Below are 10,450 nucleotides of genomic sequence, written 5' to 3'. Positions count from 1 at the left end.
CAAGTCTTCTGATATCTAGTCGCATAATTAGATGAATTCCCCTTAATCCTTAAAACTGCAACTACTGCTGTTCTCACTAATTTGTTGAAATGTTGTGGTGAAAGTCAGGGGAAGTCCAAAAGGAGAGGCATCACCTTTGTGTTTCTCTGACAATGTGCTTCTTTGGAGCTTTTTTGATGGACGTAAAGCTTCCTTTACCATGAAAGACGAGGCATGAGTGATCCATGCAGCAAGGTAAGCCAGTAAGTTTTCCAAAACCTGGCTGATGGATGTCTACAGACGTAACTGAAGATATAAATGAAGGATAGATCAATCCACGTCTCCAGCCTGCAGCAAGATTTTTAAAGCCATTTAGATGCAATACTGCATTATACTCACCAATAATAATGAGAAAGGGACCTGAGCCATAGGAGGCCTTTTTCCTTTCATGGATGTGGGTGTTGCTGGCAAGACATGTATTTGTTGCCATCCCAAATTTCCATTGAACTGAGTGACTTGATAGGCCATTTTAGAAGGCAGATAAGAGTCAACATATTGCTGTGGTCTGAAGTCATATGAAGGCCAGTAGATTTCCTTTCCTAAGGGGCATTAGTGAACCAGATGGGTTTTTAAACAACAATTGATACAATTCATAGTTACCATTACTGAGACTAGCTTTACATTTCAGATTTATCAATTGAATCTAAATTCCATCAGTTGCCATGGTGGGATTTGAACCTATGCCCCTAGACTATTAGTCTCAGGTATTGGATTATTAGTTCAATGACATTACTGCTACACCACTGTCTCCCCTTATTGTCATGATAATAATCTTTGTCATCCTGCTCCTTAAACTCTTCATTTACATTGAAGGTGTTGTCATACCGAGCAAGCATGAAGGCATTAAAAAAAATTTTAAACTTGTATGCCAGACACTACTGATCTTTAAGATGGCCGACACAGATCTCCTGATGTTTGGAACTGCAAATTGGCCAAACTTCTGGATGCTTCTAAAAGTGGATTACAATAAACGTGCACAGGCCACACCCTGGTGGAATATCGCACTGCCTTTGTAAGGACTTACACCAATACAGCAAGGGCAATACGGCCTTAGACTTTCTGTCTCCAGGACAATCAGGTAACAAAGGCAAATTAACAAGACTACTTATGCACAAGGGAAGTGCTAGGGACTCCTATCTGGCTCTATTATATGTTGATAGGTTTTGACCATGGGAGATGGAAACTCCCTCCTTAACATAAAAAGACTATTGACTATTTTCCATCGTATAGCAATGGCCAATCATCACATGACCAAAATACTTTAATTTTTGAAAGCCTTTGATTATATGCCCTGCTAGCTTTTTGCAGCAGACAGCACACTGCAGAATGCAGGAGTATATGAGAAGGAACATCACTGCTGAAATCAGCCTATAGCATCTAGCCTTCTGCCAAGCCACAACACTTACCATTTTAATACCTCCTTGAAAATCTCTTTCCAAAAGGTTGTGAGATTGCATGAGGAAAGGGGAACTGGTCCTTTGGCTACAAGCATTTTCAAGGCTGTGCATCTCTTATTCTGAAGAAAACTTCCCAAAGATACTTGAAAATCAAAAGGTGAAAGGGAGGGAGGAACTTCAAACAGACACCATCACCAGGGAAAAGTGCTGGGAAAACTATTAGACCTAAAAGCTGTCAAGTCCCCAGGAGCAGTTTACCTGCGTCCTTGGGTCTTAAAAGAAGAGGCTGCAGAGATAGTGAGGTATTGGTTATAATCTTCCAAAATTCCTTGGATTCTAGGAAGGTCCCAGCAAGAAAATGGCAAATATAACACTTCTATTCAAGATAGGAGGAAGACAGAAAACAGGAAACATATGACCTGTCATAGGGAATTTGCTAGAATACATTATTAAGAAAATTACAGCAGGATACATGGAAAATTGTAATGTGATCAGGCAGAGTCAACATGGCTTTCTGAAAGGAAAATCACATTTAACTAATGTATTAACAGTTTTTTGAGGAAGCTAAAAGTAGGGTGGATAAAGGGGAACCTGTAGACGTGGTGTGCTTGGATTTTTAAAAGGTGCCACATCAAAGATTATTACACAAGATAAGAGTACATGGTATAGTGGGAAACATATTAGCATGCATAAAGGATTGGTTAGCTAACATGAAGCAGAGAGTAAGGTTAAATGGGGTTTTTTTGTGTTGGAAATCTGTAACTAGTGGAGTGCCACAAAGATCAGTACTGGGGCCTCAACTATTTACAATCTATATAAATGACTTGGATGAAGGGACTGAATGTATGGTAGCTAAATTTGCCAATGATACCAAGATAGGTAGGAAAATAAGTTGTCAAGAGAAGATAGAGAGTCTGCAAAGGGATTTAAATAGGTTAAGTGATTAGGCAAAAATTTGGCAGATGGAGTATAATGTGGGAAGATGTGAGCTTCTCCACTTTGACAGGAAGAATAGGAATGCAGTACACTACTTAAGTGGAGAGAGATTGCAGAATGCTGAGGTATAGAGGGATGTACCAGGACACATAGTGGGTATCTCAAGAATCACAAAAAGTTAGTGTGCAGATGCAGCAAGTGATTAGGAAGGCAAATGGATTTTATTTTTTTGTTCATGGGATGTGGGCATCACTGACTAGGCCAGCATTTATTGCCCATCCCTAATTAAGAGTCAACCACATTGCTGTGGGTCTGGAGTCACATGTAGGCCAGACCAGGTAAGGACAGCAGGTTTCCTTCTCTGAAGGACATCAGTGAACCAGATGGGTTTTTGTGACAATCGGCAATGGTTTCATTGTCATCATCAGACTTTTATTGAATACAAATTTCACCACCTGCCATCATGGGATTCCAACCCAAGTCTCCAGAGCATTACCCTAGGTCTCTGGAATACTAGTCCAGTGACAATACCACTATGCCACTGCCTCCCCTATTTATTGCAAAGGGAATGGAATGTAAAATGGGGAAGTTTTACAGAAGCCGTACAAGGCCTTGGTGAGACCTCATCTGGAGTAGTGTACAGTTTTGGTTTCCTTACTTGAAAAAAGAATTAATTGTGTTAGAAACAGTTCAGAGAAGGTTCACTTGAGTCATTCCTGGGATGAAAAGAGGTTGAACAAATTGAGCCTATACTCGTTGGAGTTTATAAGAATGAAAGGTGATCTTATTGAAACATATAAGATCTTGAGGGGACTTGATAGAGTGGATACTAGGAGGATATTTCCTCTTGAGGGGGAGACTAGAACAGGGGACACAGTTCGAGAATGAGGTCGCCCTTTTAAGACTGACAGGCAGGGAATTGGAGTTGAGACCACGACAAGATCAGCTATGATCTTATTGAATGACGAACAGGCTCAAAGCATTAAATGGCTTACTCCTGCTTCTAAGTCCTTTGTTCTATGTTCCACGAAATCTTGTCTTCAGCTATCTGGGCTCAACTGAACTTCAGCTCCCGAGTGGAAAAGCCCTTCACACTGGACTCTGACAAACATGGGAATTGTTAGCTTTTCTGTTTGGCTTTAATATTTATAGAAGTGAATCTCCTTTCTTGTACTGTATCTTTCTGGTGTGTATGTGGTGTGTGTGAAGTAGTGATAAACCTTTCCAGGAAGTGTGTGTGAATAAATAATACTCCTGGTTTAAAACTCCATGAAAGTCTGCTGAATGTCTTTAAAAAAAAACTGACCACAAACAAACAGGGGGTTTGGGAATACACCTCAGCCTTATCTAAATCAAGCCACATTGATTACGGACAGATAGGTAGGAAAATTAGGGGGTTTTAGTCTAACTCTCTCTCCTGTCCATAACAATGCAAAACTATAAGCTTTGACCAGCTCAAAGAGAGGAGATATACCTACAATTTCAGTTGGTTAAACTGGTTACATCAATTATGATCCAGGAAGAATATCCAATGTTTCAGTATTTTATTTAGGTCCCATCACTGCAGTCTGGTGCCATGCTAATGAGAAAATTAACTCAATTTCTCACTTAAACATAATCAAGGAGGAGGGGCTTTAGCATATTAATTTTCCTAATGTTAAGGGTCCTATTTCCATTGACAGAGAGATCAATAACCAATGGGCATAGATTTAAAGTAATTAGTAAAAAGGATTAAAGGGGAATTGAAGAGAGATTTTATTCACCTGGAGGGTGACCGGGGTCTGGAGCTCACTATATGAAACGGTGTAGAGCCAGAAACACTTGTCATATTTAAAAAACATACTTGGATATGCACTCGAGGTTCTGTAACCTACGGGGCTACAGGCCAAGAGCTCAAAAGTGGCATTACACAGGATAGCTTTTTTCCCCCACCAGCACAGGCACTATGGATTGTACAGCCTCCTTCTGGTGTGTAAATGTGTATGATTCCACGAATGGAGAGAGAATTCACACACTAGATCTTTCTAGGTAGTGCAAGCTATGGTTTTGGGAGGTGTTGTCATTCTGTGACACCTCTGTAAAATTGGTGAGGCTACAATAACATAGCTCATTTCCTTGTGTTGGTTTTATCATCACCTACCATAAGCCCAGCCTCAGTTATTTATATCTTTCAGGTCTCAGCCAGCTCGGAAAGTGACAGCACCACTTAACCACTCAATGATGGACTATGTTCACAGAATCATTACAGCGCAGGAGGCCATTTGGCCTGTCAAGTTCGCACAGGCTCTCCGAACGAGCAATTAACCTAGTGCCACTCCCCCACCTTCTCCTTGCATTCTTCTTTTTCAGATAACAGTCTCATTCAGTTTTGAATGTCCCCATCCAGTGTTATCTCATCCTATAGATGCAATGAGTAAAGAAATGACTGCCATCTTCAGCTTAAAAATGCATCATTATTTGGAAAAGGAATTGAATAGCTGGGCCATGCAGACATTGTGGCGTCACTTGTGCTGAATTAGGTATCTTGGCTTAGGCAACAGAAGTGACACTGCAATGAGACTGGGCACCCCAAGGTCACATCGGGATGCACAAAAATCAGCAGATGGGAGAAATCAGCCAAAATCACTGATAGTTATCTAGAATAGCTATTGGCATGTATCCTCCTCCAAGTGATTCTGTGTGGGGAACCATAAGCACATAATCACTACCATGGTAGTATGATACAACCGGACTACCATTAAAAAGTCCAATCTTTGACACTGTGCGATCAATTAATGTTTACTCATTAAATTATGAGTTCAGTGGCTCACTATTCGAATTAAACGTTGTGTCTGTGTGTGCATATATATATATATATATATACATGGTGATGGGGGAGGAAACAGTGGGTGGCAGTCGATGGTGGTGTGGCAGGAGAGGAAGGAAAATTAACAACCACATTACAACATGATCAGTTTCTTAGTACCTCCCCCAGAATCCAGGCTGATAACAGGCTGTGGTTGATGAAGGCTAATCATCTTAGCCCCAGGACATCACTGCAGTATAATGTTTCTCAGGATAATGAACTAAGTCCAACCTTAAGCAACTTCACCATCTTTCCCTCCATCACAAGGTCAGAAACAGAGATGTTCGCACAATGTTCAGTATCATCTGTGACTCCTTAGACACTAAAGCAGTCCATGTCCATATGCAGAAAGACTTGGACAAGACTCAAGCTTGGGCTAATAAGTGGCAAGCAAAATTCACATCCCACAACTGCCAATGACCATCTCCAACAAGAGAGAATCTAACCCATTCCCCTTAAGAAGCACTTAGGAAGGCTAATGGTATGTTAGCCTTTATTTCAAGAGGATTTGAGCACAGCAGTAGCAAAGTCTTGCTTCAATTGTTTAGAACCTTGGTTAGACTGCACCTGGAGTAGTGTGTGCAGTTTTGGTCCCCTTACCTTAGGAAGGATGTTATTGCCATAGAGTGCGCAACGAAGGTTTCGCCAGATCTATTCCTAGGATGGTAGCACGATCCTATGAAGAGATTGGGGATATCGGGCCTGCATTTCTAGAGTTTCAAAGAATGAGAGGTGATCTTACTGAAACTGAGAAAATACTTAAAGGGATAGATAGTAGGTCCAGGTAAGTTATTTCCCCTGGTTGAGGAGTCTAGAACTAGGGAATACAATTTCAAAATAAGAGGGGAGCCACTCAGGACCAAGATGAGAATTTTTTTTTACTCGACGGTTGTACATTTTTGGAATTCTCTACCCGAGGGCTGTGGAAGCCCAGTGATTGACAGATTTCTAATTATCAAAGACATAAAGGGATATGGGGATAGTCTGGGGAAAAAGGCATTGAAGTAGATGATTAGCCATGATTGCATCGAATAGCAGAGCAGGCTCGATGGGCTGAATGGCCTACTCCTATGTTCCTAATATTCAATGGTATTACCAACGAATTCCAACCATCATCATCCTGGGGGTTACCACTGTAATTAAACTAGACCAGCCACATAAATACCGTGGCTGCAAGAGCAGCTCAGAAGTTGGGAATTCCCCAGAAAGTAACTCATCACCCAACTTCCCAAAGCCTGCCCACCATCTATAAGGCATATGTCAGGAGCATGGTGGAATACTCTCCACTTGCCTGTACGAGTGCAACTCCAACAATAGTCGAGAAGTTTGACACCATCCAGGACAAAGCACCCTGCATGATCAGCATTCCATCCACCATTGGCACAGTGTCAGAAGCATGTACCATCTACAATGTACACTGCAGCAACTTGTCAAGCCTGCAACAGGACCTTCCAAACCCCTGACCACTACCACATAGAAAGGACAAGGGCAGAAGATGTATGGGAATACCACCACCTTCATGTTGCCCTCAAAGCCACTACCATGCTGACTTGGAAATAGATCACCGTTCTTTCACTGTTGCTGGGTCAAAAACCTGGAACTCCCTCCCTAACAGCACTGTGGGTGTACCTACAGCACGGATTGCAGCAGTTCAAAAAGATAGCTCATCACCTTCTCAAGGGCAATTAGAGATAAGCTACAAATGCTGGCTATGCCAGTGATGCCCACATCCCACAGAATAATTTTTAAAAACAGAGGCATCAAAGGAGGGATTAGAAGATTAGTGGTTGAAAATTAGGATTAATCATGTTTGATGGTCTTACATTTGAGAACATGTTCCCACACCTCTTTTGAAGGTATGTTGGAGGTGGTTATGGTGGCAAATGCAGGTTCAGATCTGTGAATGCACTTCTATTGAATTTAGACTGAAATAACCAAGGCTGCTTCATATCAGAAGTGTTAATTAGAAAGAACTTGCAGTTATCTTGCACCTTACACAACCTCAGGCCGTCTCTAACTGCTTCAATGAAGTTGTTCTCAAGTGTAGTCACTGGTGTAATGCAGGCAAATGAGGCAATTTACGCACAGTAAGATCTGGCAAAACTGTAATGAGATAAATTAACAGATACTTAAGAGGTACTGCTATTCTTTTTTTGAATGGCGCAAGGGGATCTTTTACTCCAAGGCAAATAGGACTTTGACTAAATGGCTTGAACTCTCAACCTTCTGACTCAGAGGCAAGAGTGCTATCACTACGCTCCTGTTAACACCCTAATGCAGTACTGAGGGAGTACTTATCTATGCAGAGATAACTTACAGTATAATGATGATTTTTATGTTTTATAATCAATCAACAAAGCTTTACTTGGATGAAAGTATATTTCCACGAAAAATAATGCTACCAATAGTTTGCTGTAATATTACAATTTATGGGGATTGCTCTTTAAACAAAAGGGTACATTAGTGTTCATTAGGCTAGTCAGAGGGTAGGCTTGCTGACTGCTCCACAAAAAATAGTCATAGTGGTGGTAATGGGGGATGGTAATGTCAGTCCATGCTTTGGCCCTTCCTCCTTTGCCAAGCGGCCAACCTGATCAAAATGAAGCTGAGGGGCAATGATCCCCTATCTGGGTTTTCACATTGCCTTTTAAAGTGAAATATTTTTAACATGCAAATAAGACTTTAAAACACACCATAATACAAAGCCCAATGCAGTGAAGGGGACAAACAAGGTAGCCATTATTTACAGTCTACACAATCTAGCAACGAAACACCAAAAGGACACCATGATTCTGAAACAAGGTCACTCTTTGTTTATATGCTACAGTGAGCGTAACAAAAAAAAAAACAGGCTTTCAAAAAATTAAAAATGGTTTTCTTTTAATATATAAAAGTGGTTGAAAGTTCCTCTCCATTGTAGCATTCACGAGGCAGTGCAGCTTCATGACTTCATCTTTTTGATGTCTATGGTGATGTTGACATTAATTTAGATGAATGCAGTTTTACAAAGGAAGTGAAAAGAGAGCTGAAATCCCTTTGAAGTTCAACATTGCCTTTATGGTTACAAATTCATATACCTCCAAAATTTTAATGTTCTCCTGATTTTTTTTTTTAAAAATTGAAACATTGAAAAAATTCCAAAGCCCCAAATGTTTTCCCAACTCTTCCTCATCTCAACACAAAAGGATCGCTAGCACAAAACAGCGACTATGATCACACTGTGACACGGTATTTCCATCTTCAAGCATACACAAATGGCACTCAGTTGAACAGCTCATTTTCGAAACAAACTCAGTGTTGATGCATATTCAACATCTCCCCCTACCCGCCCCCACCCCCCACCCACTCCTTTTCTTAAAACTTCTTTTTCAAAAAAAAGGAGCCCTCGTTTCTGATTCCTGTAATGATTAAGTATCATCCAGTTTGGCTTCTGAAGCTTTCTTCTTGGAGTGAATCAAAGTACTTCCTGTATCAAAAACCCTATGAGAAAAAAGGAATGGACATTTCCAGACGCCAAAAAACCCTCACAATAACAAACTCAATAAACAGCCACTTCTTTTTTGTCTCCAAGAGCCAGTGTGCTACAATGTAGGGTTCCTGGCTTGACTGCTGCTAAAGGGTGTGTGCTTCAGGCACACAGTAACCTAGGGTGGCAAACTAAGGCTACATTGTACAATACTCCAGATTTATTTTTATACAATTTCCAGCAATCTCTTGCTATATTTTTTTTAAAAAAAAAGATCTCAAGTTCTTTAATTACACAATGACGTCGGGTCTCAGTTGCATCCCAACCACCCCCACCTCCTTGGGTGCGCTGTTATTCATTTTTCGCTTTCTTCCCATTTTCTCTCTCCTCGTCTGTCGAGTCGGGACGTTTTCGCTTGCTGCAATCAGCCTGGATTTTCACAGGCCGTGGTTTAAAAGTGATGATAATACAAGTCATGTTGTCACATCCAGTACCATCTCCTGACGTGTCAGGTGCCAAACACTGATCCAGGAGCTATAAACACAGAAAGGTGAAGGATGGTTAGTATATGAAGACAGTGCATAGAAAACCAAGCTAAGAGGATCTCATGCAGAGTATAAAAAGCCTCTTTTGTCACTGTATGTTAAAACATGTTTGATTTTGTCTACATTTGAAGAGCAGGTTGCATTGAAACGTATACAATTCTTAAGAGGGTTTGACAATAGAGGCTGGTTGTTTCCCCTAGTTGGAAAGCCCAGAACTAAAGTTCATAGTCTCAGGATAAAGGTCAGCCATTTAGGATTGGGATGAGGAGAAATTTCTTCACTGAGTTGTTGAGCATATTCATGACTGATAGCGACAGACACTTACGGTAGGAAGGTGGAGCTGAAGTACAAGATCAGCCAGCACCTTATTGAAGGCAGAGTATGCCTGAGGGGCCACATTACCTATTCCTGCTCCTATTTGTCTCATGGCCAAGAAAGCTGAAGAACACCAGTCAGGAGGAAGCTGAATTAACAAGACACTCAATATTCTACATAATAAATCACGGTGTAAAGAACTTTCTGCTGAATTTCTTGTTGGATTTATTAGTAACTATCTTATATTTATGGCCCCTAGTTTTGAATTCGAGCCCCTACTGTCAACCTGCCATTTTATTAGCTCAAAGGATTGTCACTCCCATAATATCCAATTGGTGCAATAACAACTTGCATTTATATAACACCTTTAATGTAGTAAAATGCTCCAAGGCGCTTCACAGGAGCATATCAAACAAAATTTGACACCAAACCACATAACAGATTAGGGCAGATGATCCAAAAGCTTGGTCAAAGAGGTAGGTTTTAAGGAGCATCTCAAAGGAGGCAAAAGGAAGTGGAGAGACAGAGAGGATTAAGGGAGTGAATTCCAGAGCTTAGCGACTTTGTAGCTCAAGCACCAATGGTGGGGCAATTAAATTGGGGATAATGAAAGCCAGAATTAGAAAAATGCAGAAAGCAGAGAGGTTTGCAAGGCCAGAGGTATTGACAGAGATAGGGAGGGGTAGGGTCAATAAATGTGAAAAACAAGAATGAAGATTTTAAAAAGAGACATTACATATCTGCAAGCCCATGTAGGCCAGCATACACAGGGCTGTTAGGCGAATGGAACTTGGCACAAGTTAGGATAAGGGGAGCGTTCCAGACGAGCTTAAGTTTATGGCGGGTGGAAGATGGGAAGTTGGCTAGAAGTGAACTAGAATCGTCAAATCTAATTTTGACCAACAAG

General features: G+C 40.9%; 1 protein-coding gene across 2 annotated transcripts in view; it reads right to left on the bottom strand.

Moving 5' to 3' along the window:
• Positions 1-8,080: 8,080 nt before the first annotated feature.
• The window catches only part of ppm1g (protein phosphatase, Mg2+/Mn2+ dependent, 1G), a 33,244-nt gene continuing 30,874 nt past the window's right edge, over positions 8,081-10,450 (bottom strand). For both annotated transcript variants that reach the window (XM_078557456.1, XM_078557457.1), the window contains one exon: positions 8,081-9,217. In XM_078557456.1, the coding sequence (XP_078413582.1) occupies positions 9,035-9,217 (183 nt within the window). In that variant the 3' untranslated portion in view covers positions 8,081-9,034. The remainder of the gene's footprint in view (positions 9,218-10,450) is intronic.

The sequence above is a fragment of the Cetorhinus maximus genome, chromosome 14 (genome assembly GCF_964194155.1).
Source record: "Cetorhinus maximus chromosome 14, sCetMax3.hap1.1, whole genome shotgun sequence".
Lineage (NCBI taxonomy): Eukaryota > Metazoa > Chordata > Chondrichthyes > Lamniformes > Cetorhinidae > Cetorhinus > Cetorhinus maximus.
Note: the sequence above shows the minus strand (reverse complement) of the source record. Positions and strands in the feature narration are given on the sequence as shown.